General features: G+C 40.4%; 1 protein-coding gene across 1 annotated transcript in view; it reads left to right on the top strand.

Moving 5' to 3' along the window:
- Positions 1-209: 209 nt before the first annotated feature.
- The window catches only part of EFNB2 (ephrin B2), a 44,553-nt gene continuing 26,521 nt past the window's right edge, over positions 210-18,241 (top strand). The window contains exon 1 of the mRNA XM_063392404.1: positions 210-343. Within this exon, the coding sequence (XP_063248474.1) occupies positions 216-343 (128 nt within the window). The 5' untranslated portion in view covers positions 210-215. The remainder of the gene's footprint in view (positions 344-18,241) is intronic.

The following is an 18,241-nucleotide window of genomic DNA, read 5'->3' as shown; positions in this document are numbered from 1 at the left end:
AGTAGATCTGCTTGCAGCTCTCGCCAAGTGCATCGTCGACTCTTACTGTGTGATTTTTTTTCTTTATTTTTTTTTTATTATTCTTTTTTCCCCTATCAATCATCCCGGCTGTTGGGATACCGGGCACCCACCCTGCTGTTGCTGCTCAGGTGCGTGGGAAGGCGCACGGCGGAGTTGCTGAGGCTCCGGGGAGGGACTCGGTGCCGCCTGCGACCATGGCAGCGCGGAGGCGAGATGCCTCCGCCTGGAAGTACTGCTGGGGAGCCGTGATGGTTTTATGCAGAACTGCACTGGCGCGGTCCATCGTTTTAGACCCCATATATTGGAATTCTTCTAACCCCAAGTAAGTTTCCCTCCCGCTGCCGCCCGCCGTCTCCGCGAGGACCGGCGCTGTCCTCCGTGCGCGGGGGAGGGACGGGACGGTGCCGCAGGTCGGCCGCGGGAGACGGGGCCGGGGCGGAGTGCGCTAGCGGTGCGCGGCGGGGGCTCCGGCCGGGGCTGCAGCGAGATCCGGCCCTTCCCGGGGCGGCCGTTCCGTGTGACGGCGGAGCTGCCTGGTCACCCCCTGCCCCCGGCGGGAGGGAGGAAGGGAGGGAAGGCCGGGCCGGGCCGGGAGCGGGCTGGGGAGTGGTGCGGCGGTAGCAGGATAAAACCTGCTGGCAAAGGTCCGGGCTCGCCCGGGCCGGAGCAGCGGAGGAGCCGGGCTGCGCTGAGTTGCCAGGAAAGGGTGATACTCTCCAACTTCTCCGTCTGCAGATGCAAACTCATCCCATTGATTCCAGCGAAGTTACATCTGCTTATAACAGGGCTAAATTTGGTTGTGGAGTTGATGGTATCAAGGCACATGTCAGTGAGTAATGAACTAAGCATTACCCATCACACAACCATTTAGTGTCATTCTTCATTAACAAACCCAAGCAAAAATGCACATGCGTTACTAGGACGTCGCTTTTAAAGCTCACTTTTAAAAGAGATGCGTTATCCTAAAAAAAAAAAAAAAACCCACAAAAATTAAAACACCATCCACTTTACTTAAACGTACAAAATTATTGCTGTTAGAAAGAGGAACTTTATGAAAAGTGGGCTGTCCTTCTAAAGAAAAGTCTGAGGCAGTGATGTAAAGCTCCTTACACTTCTCTTTTGTCTCCTTGGATTTTTAACATACAAAATGGAAGTTGGCTTTGTTCACTTGTGAGAGCCTCTGAACTTTTGTGATTAGTTTGGAGACGAGAAATCACGATAAGAGGCAGACGCTAATGAGTTAAAGGAATTTTAAAGCAGAAATGCTTTTAAAATATTTTTATATGCATGTTTCATCTTCAGTTGTATGTATTGAAAATCATGTGCAATGTGTTAATTGAATTTAGCGTTTCCCATTAACTCCAGTAAGTACATGTCTTGTGTTCCCGGGGGAGTTTGTAGAGGAAATGTGTGGTGGTGATGAGACAAGTATGAATGAAGTATTTCCTGGATCAGGGATTAATCCTGCGCAGGTGTCAGGATCTCTACGAGTTTGGTGAAGATTTCGAAGTTTGAATTAGGAGTAGCATCTCAAGTTTGCCAAGTAACCTTGCTTTACAGTCATCACCAATTGTTGCTTTCACTAAAGGAAAATATCACTCTAGATTTCTGCCTGTATTATTTTTTAATACTTGCCTTGTTTCTCTTCACCAAGAAGTTTCCTGATCTTTCTTAAAAAAGAAAAAAAAAAAAAAAAACAAACCTGGCTGGAGTGCAGGGCTCAGTTCAGAGTCTTTATTTGCAATATTGATTGACAAATGCTTATTTTTTATATGCACCAGGTGGTGCATATAAAATTTACCTCCAGTCACTGGCTCAGCACTTCCATGATCCTGCATAGCTAAAGCCTTTCTTTGGCTTAAGAAAGGCACGGCATCACATCAGAGAATAAAGCGGCCTGGCCGGTTATAAAGCGGGCTTTATAAGGCTGTTTAGGCTCTCGAAAGGCAAAGGCTGAGAGCCGGGGTTGCATAGCAGGAGTGGGCCTGCTGTGCTGGTGGAAAACAGCCTTGGCTCGGCCTAGGAGGAAGGGGAATGCTTTTGCATCCCAGCCCTCGCTGGGTTTATGCCTACAGAGGTCACTCTTCCAAAGCAGAAGAGCCGGCTGCTCCGGGCTCTCCTCTGCCAGCCCCAACCTGCTTTCACTTGCTGGTTTGTTGGGTTTTTTTGGGGTTTTTTTGGTTGTTTTTTTTTTTTAAACGTACCTTGATCGCTTTTATTAGCCATCAGTGGAACGAAAGCATCCGAGCAGCTGAATTCAGCCCATCTCACAGAGCCTGGGGATATGCTTCTTTTGTCAAACGCGATTCGTGTTTCCATTTAGTTAATTCTAAACTGTTTGATTACAAAAAAGGTTTGAATGTTGTTAATGGTAGATCTAATGATAATATCTCATTACTTTTTCAACTTAAATGCACGCTTAAAAATAGGTTGTGTTGCTGATGTAATTGAATTTTCTTGAGTGATTCATTGAGGCTTAATCACCACAGTGAAGAAGAACACTATTAAAATTAGTCTTTTCAATTGCTGGGGCTAGTGATTTATAGGCCTCATGGAGGCCCGGCGTTTGAGGAGGCTTGCAAATGCATTCCTCATACTGCTGCTGGTGAGGCAGCTCTAATTCTCCGAGCAGAATTTCTTACTAATTCTTCTCACACTTGTTTGCCTGAAGGATCCTGAATAATTTGTCCTTAGATAAGGTTGTCCTCACTCTGGATTCAGGCTGAATTTTAGCTTGGGAAGTAAAGCTGTTGAATAGATCTTGGCATGGTATAATAATAAAGCTCCTTTCTAGGTTTGAAATAATAACCATCTTGGGTTTTGGTTAATTTATTCAGGGAAGCTGCTCATTTAACTCTATTGAAAGTCTCAAGAAATAAATCTGCTGAGCAGATAGGCAATTAAAATGGGAGAAGTTGTTAGGTTAATATAAAGTATGAAATAATAAATTTTAGGTAAAGGTGAACATATAAAGTGAGTTGGTTTTGCACTGAAGCCTAGAGGTTATAATTTCTAGCAGGTGGCTGGGATGGAGAGCATGCAGTAGCTATTTGAACAGAGAGCTCTCCTCCCTGTTCCCCCCTTACCTTTTTAGAGATCTGCTTTATTGCCTTGACCAAATCATGAGATTGAAGTGACCTCCATAAAATAATTATACCTATGACTCTATTGCTTGGGAGGTCAAACGTCATTGTTGTAGATGGTCTTGGCAGACTTTATAGACTTACCATCTGAAGAACTGTGGATCACCTGATCTTGAAAACAGAGGAAAAATTACTCTAGATTTAAACTCATGTTGACACTTTTTAACGGGGGACTTTCTGCCTGTATTGTTTCTGCCAAGACAAACAATCTGTGCAGATAGCATGGATTACCTCAGTTTCACCTCACAAGGGCTCAGCACTGCCTTTGACGCTCAGGACCACACGTAATGTTCTGGGGTGCCTTTTAATGAAGCAGGGAAAACTCATTCAAAAAAGCATTGCTTATGTCTAAGCGTCACTATTTCCCTGCGTGCTATAGGCCGGAGAACAAGGCGGTTCTCCTTAGTGACATGTGGAAGGTTATCCTCATAAGTGGTGCCTTTGACACTGATTAAGTTAGATTATATAGCTGTTTTTCTCTCCCTCTGATAACCGGTTATATATGGGATATTTCACAGCCTGCCTCTGAATGAATGCTAACATGTCAGAAACTGATAAAATAAACTACAATTGATGACCCTGTTAAATGTTCTATTCAGTAGCGTATAGACTAGTCTGCTTCTCATTGTATCTGAAATTCTTATTTTTGTAGGTAAACAAATGCACATTCACTACCGATTGAATAGCCCCTTGAACTATGCTCTGCAGTTTGCATTTGGGTTAATCTTGTCGGTTTTAATACAGAGGGGAAAAAAAGGAGAAAGCACCAGGGGTGGAATTGTTAGTGCTTTCACATCCACATTCCTCACATTTTGTCAGGATGATAAACTGTAGGTAATGGACAGCCCTTGTTTCACAGGACAGGCAAGCGAGCCAGAGCACAAAGATCTTGCTAAAACGGTATCTCACAACATGTTTGGGAGGCTCTCAGCTAGACAAGAATTTATTTGGGAGTCCTGTGCTGTGGGACTACACTTTCTAACCTAAGCAATTACAGCTTCAAGCTGAAGAAACAGGAGTGGAAGGTTAAAATGGTTTAAACACATGCTCCTAAATTGTACCCAAAACATAGCTGTTGACACTTGGCGCGCTAATGGATGGAGCGAGTGGTGGCTTCTAGTCAGTCCATTTGATAGTTCTAGCATTTGTAGCCAGGTCTCAGAAGCACAAGTGAATTAGCAAGATGTATTCAGAATAAACTGAAGGCCGATTTCCTGAGCTGGTTATTTTCACCAGCCTTTTATATGTAGACTATAATTGCTACATTATTTATAGTAATTGTCTTAAAGCATGTTATCTGTAAGCTGTGCAACGTTATTTCACTTTGTTTAATGAAGTAATTGCCTTTAGAAAGGCGGTGACTAGAAGTCATGCTAAAATCACTTAAGTTCTCCTTCTTCCCACACACGAGAATGCCTCTCCTTTTTCTTTTCCTTTTTTTCTTTTCTTTTTTTTTTTTCCTCTTCCCTGTTTTGTTGTAAGGAGATCACGTTGCTGGAGGTGTGATACTCTGGATCCTCTCAAATTCGGCCCAGGTTCCTGGCATGGGAGATCAGGAGCTGAGGTGACTGCTCCAGCACGCTGGCAGAGACAGGCCTCCCAGCCCTGCGCGGCAGCCACAGGCAGGCCTCCTTTGGGACCTGTCTTTTCTTTATCATCTGCTCTTCATGCATCGTGCAAACCTGCAGTACTTGAAATTGCTTGTTGCAAATGAGAAGAAAGTGTTCTTCTGAGAAAAAAAGTAGTGATTAAAATGTTATTCATGTGTGCCTAATGTCTGTCTGCCTTGGCTGCTGACATAAAGAAACCTGTTTTTCTGGTCATTTATCATACATCTACATGGATTTGCTTATGAGCTCATTCTTTGTGTGGCGTTGTGGAAACTTACATAGGAATGTTAAACTGCATGAAATATTTTGATTAAAATACTGAGTGCCACAGTATGTAGACTCTTAACTAACACTCTGTTGTCTTGCGGGGGGGGAAGTTTTTTTGGGGGGGGGGAGTGGGGAAGGGAGCAGCAAGGGAGAAGAGCTTGTGGGGGAGTTGCATGAAAAAGCAGAGGAAGGGAGGATGGCAAATGGACAGTGTTAGAAGAGCTTGGAAAAAACTCCTGTGGCTTCATTGTCTCCTTAAAGCCAGAGAACACAAAGACAAATGCAGTTCAGCCTTTCTCCCATGATGGAAAATGTAAACCGTTGACACAGCTCCCATGTTTAACTTGTTTAATTCTCATTTTAAATTCAGTACTATACCGGCCGTGTGAACTCTGAAGATTTCTTTAGTAATCCATTTTGTAGTTCCGAATCAAAAACAAAGTGAAAAGGTCTGACACAATTTGCTTTTATTTTTAGGCAAATCAACCCTGGTCATAGTTAATAAGGGGATTACAACCCAGACTAGGTCTTTACAGATGTAATGTAAATCAAGGGCAGAGTATAAAGAAACTGATCCCTTTTGATTGAAGTATGGTAAAAAGGCATAGAGAAACTAGCAGCAGTAATCTGATTGTATGGCAATAAAACCACCATTTTCTGTCTTTCAGATAAAAATAATGTGGTAAATCCATGCAGTTCATAAGATGTAAAGACAGATAAAGGGTGATGCCATGGCAACATATAGATTAGCTTGATGTTAGAAATGACACGTCTCTGAAAAGGGGTGTTATAAACTAGGGGCCTTGCTCCGGGCTGTAAGGTATTATGTGAGAACCGCACAAAACTTGGGGGCCGGGATTAGGAGCTGTGAAAGGCCTACTTGTGGCTTGGGGTGGTTGGAGCGGTGAAGAAAAGCTGCTCAGTTCTTGCTCATTGGTGGTGTATAATATGGTAAAGATAGATTTCATTTACTTCTTTCTGCCGAGATGGCTGCAGTTGTGAGGTGTGGAAGATTCTCCTTTTTAACTCCTGCCCTGGCAGCAGCCTTTGTGAAGAATTGGCTGCACTTGAAATTTGTTGCCTTAATCTATTTGGGCTTCGGGCAGGAGCATGCTGGCAAGGCACAGAGAACAGAGGGGAGAGGTAGTATTGGGGTTATCTGGAAGGAAAACAGAGAGCTTTTGATTTCAGCTGTGTTTTAGTTTGTCTCACACTTCATGGGAGCAGCACAGATAAACATGCTGCATTGTCTGTGCCTAGGCCAGGTGATACTTCAGCATCTCTTGTGTTTCCCATCCGGCAAAAATGTAAAAAAGAAAAGAAAAGGAAAAAACCACTAAAACAGAACAGCCACAAACAAACTAGCATCCATTCCTATTTACCAGTCAAGCTGCAGATAACCAAATGTCTCTGGCTCAGTCTCTTGGTGGTGTTTATTTCCGAAAGGCTGGCTGAAATCTAGGAATGAATGAGATAAGCATCTGCCTCCCCCCATTCCCTTCCTCCCCGGCCAGTTTACAGTCACTGGGATGAGTTTGCTGTCAGCCCCTTGAGTTTAGCCGACAGACAATATAGCTATTGTTTCACCGTTTATTTCAAGTGATCTGCAGCTGTAAAGGTAGTAAAATATCTCTCCTAGTGCAGTTACTTGGATGTGGTTTGGTTGCTTTTTCTCATAAGGAGCCTTTAAATAGTTAATACTCGCTATCCTACCCAGCTGACAACCCTGAACGCCCACAACTTAAAGTCAGCATTACATTGCAGATCAGGGGTACGATTCAAATAAGAAATATCTGCTTTATTGCCTGTTCATTTGTCTGGGAAGAGGGGAGAAGAAAGCACTCTGCATTTGTTAAGCGCAGTCTAGACACAAGGGGAAAAAACACCGAATCCTACAATAACACTTGTGTCTTTCTTTACTGGGAGTGAGCCTGGGATGAGCTCGGCAAAATGGAATTCATGCTGTTTGTTTGGCAGTGGCTCGGACGCTTTTAAAGTGGATTGGGTTTTGGGAACTTTTTTTTGTTTGTTTATTGCAGAGGTTTTTTTAATATAAAGATGTTAATTACATGCTTGAATTTATCATTCTTACCCCATCCCATAGTATGCTGGAAATCTTCACCATTCTGACTGAAAAGGGAACTCCAGACCCCAAACTGTCAAGCTGCTGATGCTGATGTGATTTAAGAAATGAAAAATAAACCAAGGGCGTATGGGAAGCCCGACGGATTGGCAGAATATATAGGACCTGAAGTGCTCAGATGGGTTTCCTGTCTTGAAACTTAACCTTCACAAATGTATAGCAAAAGATCCAATTCATTTGCTGAAATTCTCCAAAGCTCAGGGGCAACCTCATCTAATTTACAGGCCGGTCACATTCAAGCACCTTGCATTCTGCATTTGACAATGATTGCTAATGGGCCATTCAACTAAAGTATTTGCTTGTTAACAGGGAACAGAGCATGATAAATGTCCAGCAAGCTTGCAGCCTCCTTCAGCTTTTCAAATGCAGACTGGTGCATATTTATGGCAGGCAAATGACAAAAGGGGAAGCTGAATTACTCTGGCCTTATGCTTTCTGTTCGAACAAGGGTTAAAGTAATTAAAGAAATAATGCAAAAACCGATGTCCTTTGTTTGCCCACCATTATCCAACGTTTAGCTTTCGAACCTGCTTGTCATGTCACATTTCAGAAATGTCCCAGATAAGGCCGGACAGGTTTGGCAGGGCACAGGGAGAAATGGGAAATCATCTATGGTGAGCATCCTGGACAGTGGACCCCAGCTCTCCCTGCATCCAGAGTCTTTCCCCTCCAGGTTCCCCTCACCTTACAGAGTTTTCACTGATAGAAACTTGAAGGTGTATTTAAATCAGAGATTTTCCAATTTTCACTCCTGTTCCCTAAACGGGGAGAAAAAACCCCAACACTGAAGAGTGGACAGGCTTTGAGAAAGCATGGACATTGAGCTCAGTATACTTCTGGAGGCCCTGAAAGCAAAATGGCAGAACAGACAACAGTTTTGCATTGCTCCTCTACCCCCAGATAGATCTTAAGACCCAAAAATGCACACAGAAATTTCCTAAACTTGGAAGTGTCTTCATTGTCATATTGAATTATATGGGTTGGGTTTTTTTGTTGTTGTTGTAATAGTTTTTTTCTTTTTAAATTCAGGTTTAATCTTAGCCTATCTAGCTCTTGTTCAACTTCATAACAATACCTCCAGTGATTTCAGTGAGTACTGTAAGTCCTGCATGCCTGAAAAGGGCTTTACATTATAATTATTTTTTTATAGACAAAATTTAAATTTTCTTGTTATGAAAAACATCTACAATTTTATTCTAGGAAATAGAACATACAGATTATTTTTTTTTCTGTTAGCTGTGATGCAGAGAACTTTCCTTTGATGTGATTATATACATTGTCAAAGACAACAAATAAGGGCAGGACCTCTATCTTTTTTGGCAATCCTGGCCAGGCAACACCCAGTGTTTATTGAGGTAGCAGCATGGTAATTATAATGCAGCTGATTTAAACTTTGATGTAATAGTCTATACTTTCTTCTGGTTTTTAACATAAGTTCCAAGCCAAAAAAGATAAAGGTTGATAGAGGATTGTGTTGCTAAGTGAATCATTCCTGATGTATGACATATACATAAGATGTGTTTCCTACCTGTAGTGTTCTTTTAAAATGTCTCATGGGTGATGGCTAAAATAAGGTTTACAAATCTTTATTTGGTAGGATCAGAGGTTTGCACGCTTTAAAGGAAAGTCAAGTTTTACATGTGTGTATGGAAAACAAGAAATTATTTGGCTTGTTTTACACAGCAGCATAGGTTAGATGGTGAAATGATGTTAGGCTGAAAAATTTATGGTACTGCAAATTGCTTCTCACTGTTCTCTTAGCTTTTGTTTGAATAGGTCATTTATTTAAATATCCAAACCAGAGAACAGCAGTGGGGAAGTTGAACACTGCACTGTAAAGAGAAGTGAGTTTTAAAGCTAATAAGAGGGATTTGAAATTTTATTATCATTATTATTATTGTTAGTTAAAGGCCAGTCTCACTTGAATGCTGTTTTATTTTGGATTGGGAGTTCTGCCAGTCTCCAGCCTGTCAGAGCTAAGAAGACTCAAATCAAGTCCAGGCCTATTTCTGCAGCAAACGGGAATCCTGGCTCCTTGCCTGTGGATTCATTCAGGAAGACCCATCTGGCTTTTGATGTTCTGCAAGTTTGAAGCAGTTTGTTTAAGGAACCTATGCAGCCAGCACTGGTGGAAGCACACATAGCTGCGCTTCTTCTGACTCCTCATCAGTGGTGCATCGTTTCACAGTTTCATTTTTGCTTGGTGCTTGCCATCTGCTTACCTACTGCCTGAGCAGCAGTTGGTTTCTATACCTGACTGGATGAAAGTGTAAATTTGGAGTTGGGAACATCTTGACTCCTTTTGAGGATTTGCAGTCCCACAGCATTCTCTGTCCACACTTCAGTTGCTTTCTTCATGTTTAATTAATTTCAGTTTAGTTCAGAAGCAGTTTAGCTTAATCACTGCACAGCACTTTACCTTCAGGTTTTTGGGGGGTTTCTTTTTCCAGGGTATTTCTGAGCTGTTTAGGTCAGGTGAACATGGAATGTCACACTGGAGGACAGATTACTTCACTGCCTGAAAAAATACTTAAAAGGTAGTTTTTAGTGGTAGTCATTCTTTGTATCAGACAGCTTTCAGGCACTTTTTTGAAGAAAACCAAAAACCACGTCTTAGGTTTATAGCACATTGTAGTTTTCTGTTCTGTAGATCAGTGTGTGACACCAAGACAAGCCAGGACTGCACTGTGCTTCTACAGCCTGACTTGGGAAACTGTCCTTATTCAGAAAAGCTAATGTTGAGCATGTGCTGAATGCTGAATATTTTTGCTGAAGCAGGACAAATTAAGCATGAGCTGTCTTGAACCAAGGCCAGGGTGAAGAGGTTTTTTTAGGGCTGGACAAATACAGATCTTTCCAAAGCTTTGTTGCCTTTTTTTAAATCAGCAAATTATGTCAGAAGCTACATCCCTGTCTGCATTTGCAAAGAGATGTATAGCTTGCCAGTAGTCAGTGTGTCCCTTGTGTCAGCTGGGAGCTCAAGCAGGTCTATCAGCTGTGCCTCTTGAGTCTAGCTGCACAGGTAGCTCTGCTTCAGCTGAGTTTTCTGTGCTTTTTTTTTAGCTCATTGTTTGGTGTAATGCCAGCAGCACATTTCAGCTACAACTGATCACTGAAAGTGACCCAAGAGCCCACGTTTCCCCTGCAGGAGAGGGCCTGTTTTTTGAGGGGTGCACTGGCTGAGCCTCCTTGCAGCAGAGGCTGAACCAAATGTCAGTGTCTCATGAGTGCAGGGCAATGGGTCAAACCTGAGTAGCTGGATCTCCTGTTATCCCCATCTTTCTGCTGAACCCCTTCAGTGGATTCTTCCATTTGGGGCAGGGATATCAGTTGTATTAGATGCACATTTTGGATGTGTACAGAATTTTTAAACTACTCTAGTGTCGGTTAACTTCATTTCAGAGGCTCAGACATTGTAGTGGGCCAAAATCTGTTTCTTTATAGGTCAGATATTGCTACTGTCCTGAAGGTGGCTGTGGCCACCCATTTTAATTCTGCTTCTGCACATCAGTGAAACCTTGGAGAAGTTGGTACTTTATGTAAGAATATAGGATCTTTGTGCTTGGAAGTGGCTGAATCTTGGGTTTAATCTAAGAAGCAAGTGCAGACTGATTATATAGGTCTCCCTTTTGGATTTTTGCTCAAGGTCATTTTCTCCTTGGCATAAAAATGATTTGCCAAAATAGGTTTGTTTGTTTATACAATTCTTTTACTGATTTGGCATAACTTTTCCTGCAAGTTGTGAGTTAACAATTTGTTCCGCTTCCAGTGCTTACTTATTCAGGCAAATGGTATGCAATAATACATTTTCTAACAACTGCAAAGTAAATGAAATTTTGTCTTTGAATTGGAGATACAATCACCGATTATTAATGTCTCATCAACTAACAAGACAGTCCCCGCCCTCTTTTATAGACTTTGCTTGGAGCATGTCTTGAAACAAGACCGTACAGGTGGGAGCAAACTATAGCTAAGAGAAGGAAGACTGCAAACTTTGGTTGGCATCCTTGTATTGTGGCTGACATAAGACGTTTTGTTTTTCTAACAGAAATAGTAGAGAGTAGCAGAGCAATAGAACAATCTGGTTTGCACTTTTCAAAAAGTAGTTCTTTGGCAAATGCCAGCTGCTCTCTGTTAGCTTTCTGAAAGCAAAGGCTTTAGTGACTTGTGTAAGAAACACACATGGTTTGGTTTGACTTTCTGTTCCATGCTAACTACTGCTCTGCATCTTTTCAATAAAGTGCCATCTCTTGGGTTTGGCACACCCTGCCTCTGTGAGCACAAGTCAAATAGAGCAATGGTTTTGTGTTACGCTGAATTCATGGCAGCTTTTTTTAATTTTACTTTCTTTTTTTATTTTTTTCCCAAAATTTAAACCATATAAATACCTGATTATCTTTGCCATGAGAGCGAAGAGCTACTTTAATATTCCCAGTAGCATATTTTGAACAACAATTCTTTAATTAAAACAACATTGGTCTCTTCCTGTATTTCATGGCTAGCAAATGAGAGAAAACACTAGTGTTAATATCAAAGGGAGTCAGTTTTCATTACAGTAATGGTTCAATTGTGCAATGCTGTAGGCACTGAAATTTAATATTATTGTGACTTGTATTGTAATTGTAGGATGACAGAGGAAAATGGATTCAGTTTAAATGTAAGTGTACACAGCAACACATGGACTTCGTCAAATGGAAGCCGAGGGTTGGTACAGGATGGGTCCCCCTCTGGTTCTGTCATAATGAATTAGTATTTTGTAAATAACTGGCCACTAGACTATAGATTTATTACCTTTGCAGATCTGTGTGGACACACAGAGACATTCATAGATTCTGTACGGACTGTAATTTGCAGTGCGGAGTTGCGGAACAGGTTTATGCCTCTAGGCTTGCAGAGTATTTGAAATGTCTAGGCTTCTTGTCTTCACCTTTCATGAAAATATTCTTGCCTGCCAGTTTGTGAAGTTTTGTTCTGAAGGATACACCCATCTTTTTAGTTCAGGCATTGCTAATATATTCATGGCCCCAGACTGGAAAGCCCTTTGTCATCCTGATGAAGAAACCGAATTTAAGTTGCAGATGATCTTTACTTTAGAAAATTATGCTAGAGACAACTAGTGTTAATGAGCAATATCCCCCTCTTTTCCAGTTGCCCATAAACATGCAGATTGCAATGGAAGACAGCAATTTAAACTATCCATTACTGATCTCTTCCATGAAAGCTAGATGTTTCATTTGTTTGCAGTGTAGGCAAGTGGAAGATGTCCCTAAAACAAAGCCTGATAGTGTGTTAGTGACTAAACATGATGCCCTGTCGTTTTACCCCATATCTTCACACTGTTCCTCAGATAAATGTTCACACTGAAACCTGTTCTAATGTTAAAGTGCAAAAGGGGGCAGTAAAGTGCTATCCAAAAAAAAAAAAGCTTATTTTTATGGGTACTTTTTGTGGCAAAAGTTGCATTTCTCAATAGGCTTATAATTGCCCATGTTAAAGTAATGATCACAAGAATATCTTCTGTTTGAAAGGCTTAAAAATGTTGCCAGAGTGTATCATTAAGTGTTGTGGAAGTAATGTTTGTCCTGCGTATTTCCATGTACTTCTGTCTTTGAATGGAGCTCTGAAACATGCTACGTCTGTGGAAGGAATCAAAGTCAGGAAACTTTCCTCAGATACATTTAGGACGTAGCTATACAAAGCACTTCTGAAAGAATTCCAGCTTTCCTAATCATCTCTGATTCTCATGTTGTGCATTACTTAGCACCACGCTTTTTCTGGAAAAAGCAAAGTGAAAAGAATGCTGAGGCTAGGGGGTTCTGCTTGAAGTACTGAAGTGTGTAGTGGTGGCATGGGTCAAGAGTTGGGCTCTCATCCAGACCCACATGCATCATTTGTCAAGAGGCAACTAGAAAGAGCAACTAATTACAGTGCACTTACTGAGTGTTTTTTCTTTCAGAAATTTCTCAGCCATTTATACAGACTGGCTACTACTTTCCACTACAGCAGTTTTTAAATTCTACATAGAAAGCACATTTCTACTGAAGTAAAATGAAATTCAATAAAAAGGAGAATGTGCCTGCGTGTTTCTGTGCTTGTGCATGAGAGCAAGTGAGCAATGATTTCATTTGCTGAAGCTGAGTAAGTCCAGCACTGTTGTGAGGTTCATATTTCTGTAAATGCTGATGAAATGTTAAAATAATACAGTTTAAAACAGAACATTGGTCATACTCATCCTTTTTTTTTTTTTTTTTTTTTTTTTTTTTTTTTTTTTTTTTTCCTCCTTACTTAAAAGACTGTCGTGAAGCACATTAGTGGTTCTTTTGTGGTAACAGGAATTGATTTAGTAAATGGATCAGAAATTCTCTAGTGCTTTAAATACTTTAAGCAGAGCAGTAATGGCTTTCTGAATATAATACAAAAAGTTAATTGCTATTAATAGTGCCTTGTGTGGAGGTCATGTATGAAAGCGGACTATAAAATCAAATTTTTTTTGAAAAAAATCCTTAGATTTAGTAAAAGATTGGATTGTGTATCTTTTCAACATTTCAGGCCTTACCCTTGCGGTAAATGTTCTGAGCCAGGTTTCACATTCTTGTGCAAAAAACCCATCGCACAGGAAAAGACAGGTAAGTGTTTGCTGTCAGAAGTTTTTTAAGGCAGGGAAAAACAGAGTGATTTTTCATTTTTACATGGGGAAAAACAAGCATTCATTTTTGCACTCTGGATTTAGTATGGGTGGGGAGGTAAAACACAAGTTGGTTTTAGTTATGTAAGTGGGTTTTTTGCTTTTTTTTCTGCGAGTGACAGCCAAAGCAGCAAGGGAAAGGGCAACTTTCCAGCAAAACTGAACCACCTCTGTCAGGTGGAGATGACATCCCATTGAAGCAGATCTGCTGCCTTCTGGCAGCTGCACAGCAGGCGGCTGAAGGCAGGACGCTGCCTTGGCTCCACATGGTGGGCTGGGGAAAGAGGACTCACGGTGCCCCTGTGTTTGTGGTCGCTCTGAGGTGCCATGATCCCAGCCTGAGATGATGTGATTCCTTGGAGAGGGACTGCAAAGTGACCTACCTACCTCTGCTGGAGCCCAGGATTGGGGTATCCTTGTGGGGGAGTCTGCGGCATTTGCTTTGGCTTACTTACTTTTTGTGAAGAACGAGATCACATCTGTAACCTTGTATATCACAGCTTTTAAGATTTTCTCTTAGCAGAAACAGATTTTCTCTTTGAGTGCCTCCAGTAAGACATGCTTGGTTCTGGGTTGCAGGTGACCTTCTGTATACATGAAGGGTGAAAGGGGTACGGTTTTGCCAAATACCACAGCTGTAGGGTTTGTGCTCTCAAGTGCAAGGCGCCTTTAGACTTGAGAAGATTCTAAGCTGAGTGGAATGAAAAAGTGGTTGTATTTCTGCAGCAGTACTAACCATAAGAGTTAGTTGTTGAAGGAAGCTCGGGACAGATCTTTCTAGGAGACCAGCTAGGGCATTTTCTGATGTGTTTGGAGACGAGTAGTGTCTGTGGGTGTCTCTGTACAGTAGAAGCTCTGTGCCTTAAGAACTGTGATGTGATGGTACAATTTGACTGTCAAATCCAGCAGGTCCATGCAAAAGAGTATTTCCTTTGGGGAGAAGCATATGCACTCTAAGCCCATCCTTGGTTTACATATATTAGAAATCCTTTGTTGTATTTTGAATGCTTTCCTCTAGTATTTTGCTAAAAGCAGTGCCATGAATGGATAAAAGAAATGGCTAAAATTTCACCCATGTTCCTAATTCCCTGTCCACTAAAACGTTTGAGAAAATGTAATAATGCTTCAGAATCATTTTTGTGTAGGCTGTTAAGATTTCAGTTGCAAACACACTGCATTGTTTTGCCCTCCTGAAGTCAATGGAAATCTTGAAACCAATATCAGTAAGAACAGGTCCAGGAAAAGGCACCAAGAACAGTGCCTATTGGCATGGCTACTTGCAGCACATGAACTGGTGGCACCACTGACATTTTGTGTCCAGTGCTGTGATTAAAGCAACATAAAACTCTTACCATTCCCTTTTTAAGTGCACTGCCAGCATTTGCCCTAGACAGCCTGAAAGAAAACGGGCTACTTTAGAGGTAAGGAAGAGTGAGGAGAATGAGGTACCCCAAATCCTAGGATGGAGATCAGCTATGGTTTCAGGGGACTGCTTCAAAGCACTTAGGAGCTTACTGCAGGTTTATTCAGGGGAGCCTGAACACAGGTTTTTCACTTTCAGTAGAAGTGAGAAATACAGGACTTGCTGCTTTACCAGCTTGTGTTATAATATTTTATAATTTGGCTTTGTATAATGTCATACTTACCATTAAAGATCTTAAGGGATGAGTGTGAATATATTTGTTTATTTATTTGTTTGAATTCCATTTAGTTTCTAGCCTGCAAGTCCCATTAATACTAGTAACCATTCCTTACATAAATTTTTTCATTAACTGTGGGGAAAAATGTTGCATATAAATAAAGGTTAGCAGATTAAACTTCTTAAATTTTATTTAAATTCAAAAACATCCCTGCTTAGCATGTTGTGTAAAACTTTCCTGTAGTATTAAAATGATTTAATAAGACTGCACTGGTAAAGAAAAGTAGCTTCCAAAACTCACTTTAAAGAATTTTAATAATATGAAATGCTTTACTTCTTTTGCTTTCAAAGTTTCATTTGCTAGTCTGTGTATAAAGCCAATCTATCATCTTGCTGTGTCACACTATGGTGTTTTTTTGTTGCAAGGAATTTACGTAAGCATAGTGCCCTTTTTCCTCATAAAATTCTGTATCCATTTTGAGACAGACTCCACATTAATCTTTTTGTGATGAAGCTTGTTTTTCTGTCTGTCCACAGCAGTTACTGATCTTGTTTTCATTGAATTCATGTTCACTTTATCTGTTTAAACTGGAGTGAAATGAGTCCTATAAAATCATTGCTTCTGCACAAAAAGCATTTACAGCTTTTATGCACGTGGCATATTTTTGTACATGGCATTGAATAGGATGAAAACTAAAATGGAAGTTTTGTGCAGAGGTTTTGAAGAGAGTGCAGGTCTGTGGTTTTGGATTTTATGCAGTGCAGTGTTTTTGGGAATCAGGAAACTGATTTTTGGTTACTTCACTGAAATCAATAGCCTTTTCCTGAAACTTCTATTTGCTTTGCATCAAGCTGGTAGGACTTTCGCCTTGCCTAAATATTTCTCCTGTGGACAAAGCGATACTTGAAATATGAATGTTGTTATTTTCTCAAAAGTCAGATGATTATTACATGTACTATTTAATTACCATTCTTTTTAGACAGAAAGGACTTGTATGTGGAATGCAATTCTGTATTCTGTTTCAGTTTGCAGTTTTACAAGTAACGGACTAACACACTGTGTTATTAGCATTCACGATATTTCCTTAATAAAACTTTTCAGTTAATAAATATAGTCAGACTTGTAGTTAAAACTTCATGAAATTAAGTGAGTAGGATTCCCCAACAGTAGGTTTCAGGCTGCATTTTAAGAAGCGTCTTGATTGTTCACATTTTTAGGATTATTTTTGTGACATTAATTTAAAGCTAACTGCCTACACCAATTAGTGCAGGTAAGTTATTAAAGCACAGAAATTTGGCACTGCCTCCCTAGTTAAATATACAAGCCTCACATCAAGTACTAACACGCTTTCTAAAATCATATTTATTTTATAATGTCTCGAATACAGTTAAAGCTAAGTCTGCATATATATTCATAGTATGGGTACATATATGTATGTTTATACATATATGTATAGTTTTGCAAGTTGGAAAAACCCTGATAAAACACTTGGTTACATCACTCAATACTGATTAACAAAATCTCTTAAGAATTTATTTCTATAGGAATTTTTTCTGTTGATAATTTTACAATTTCAGAAATTTCTGCATACTAAGAAATGGTAGAATATTCTCAGTGAAAGAGAGTGTGGGTAGGCCAAGTTTTTTTTGTTTGTTTGTGGGGTTTTTTGTTTGTTTGTTTTGTTTGTTTTGTTTGTGGTTTTTTGGGTTTTTGTGGGGTTTTTTTTGTGGTTTTGTTTGTTTGTTTGTTTGTTTGTTTGTTTTTTTGAGAATTTGTAATTATGAGGTTAGGCAGGTTTGAGTGGTTATCATTAAGCAAAATTCCTTTGTAATTTAGTTTGGTTAAATGTGCTAAATTTCTCTGAATAAGTACATTATTAAGAAATTAGTTGGAAAATAATACACATTTTATTTTTTTATACAATTTCACAATCAAATTTAACTTCTTGAGGACTTTGACAGGTAAGGTTGCATTAGTGCCAGGAACTGCTGCTGAGACACAAGTGTGGTAGAGAAAGTCGTTGAAGCGTTTGTGTGAGGAGGGAATGAACTACTCCGTTCCTAATTTCTGTTTGTGTGTTATGTGACTTTTTGGTCAAGTACAATAATTATTTTGAAAAAGGTTTGGGAACTCTGCAAGTTATTATTTGATGAGCTGTGTGACTAGTTGGACATGTGGGAGGGATTCACATCCATGGGCTTTTGCACAGATGTCAAATGTCGCCCACAATACACCAGATTTGGGCTGACAGTAAAAATGCCATCTGTATCGAAAAGTGCCAGACAGAAAGTGCATGAATTTCATCGTACAGCTTATATGGTACTTAATATACTTTTCTGTGCTTTCTCACAGCAGGCACCAGGATTATTTATTGTGAGCAGGATTTTTCAAATGCTCCAAGAGTCTCTCTGTATCTGACTGCTGACAGATATGAGTTGGGAAGTTTGCTAAGCTTTTCTCTTAAGTTTCTGTTGGGGTACAGGAGCCTGTGTTAGTATATAAGTTTTGCAGTAAATCAGACTTAGAGCTGAAGTGCAGAAAGTTAGAAGGCTTTTTATAGAAAGCAATGGTTCCATTGCTGTCGCTATCCTGACTACTTGGAGAGTATGCCACTGTCCCAAGCCACCACTGCAGTAACAGCCTCTACAGGATCAGTCACAGGATTCTGGAAACACCGTGCTTTGTCTTTGTTATATCTCAGTTTTAATGGGGGGAAAAAACCACCTTTCTAA

This window comes from Prinia subflava, chromosome 3 (assembly GCF_021018805.1).
Source record: "Prinia subflava isolate CZ2003 ecotype Zambia chromosome 3, Cam_Psub_1.2, whole genome shotgun sequence".
NCBI classification, from domain to species: domain Eukaryota; kingdom Metazoa; phylum Chordata; class Aves; order Passeriformes; family Cisticolidae; genus Prinia; species Prinia subflava.
This window is presented reverse-complemented; position numbering and strand designations above follow the sequence as displayed.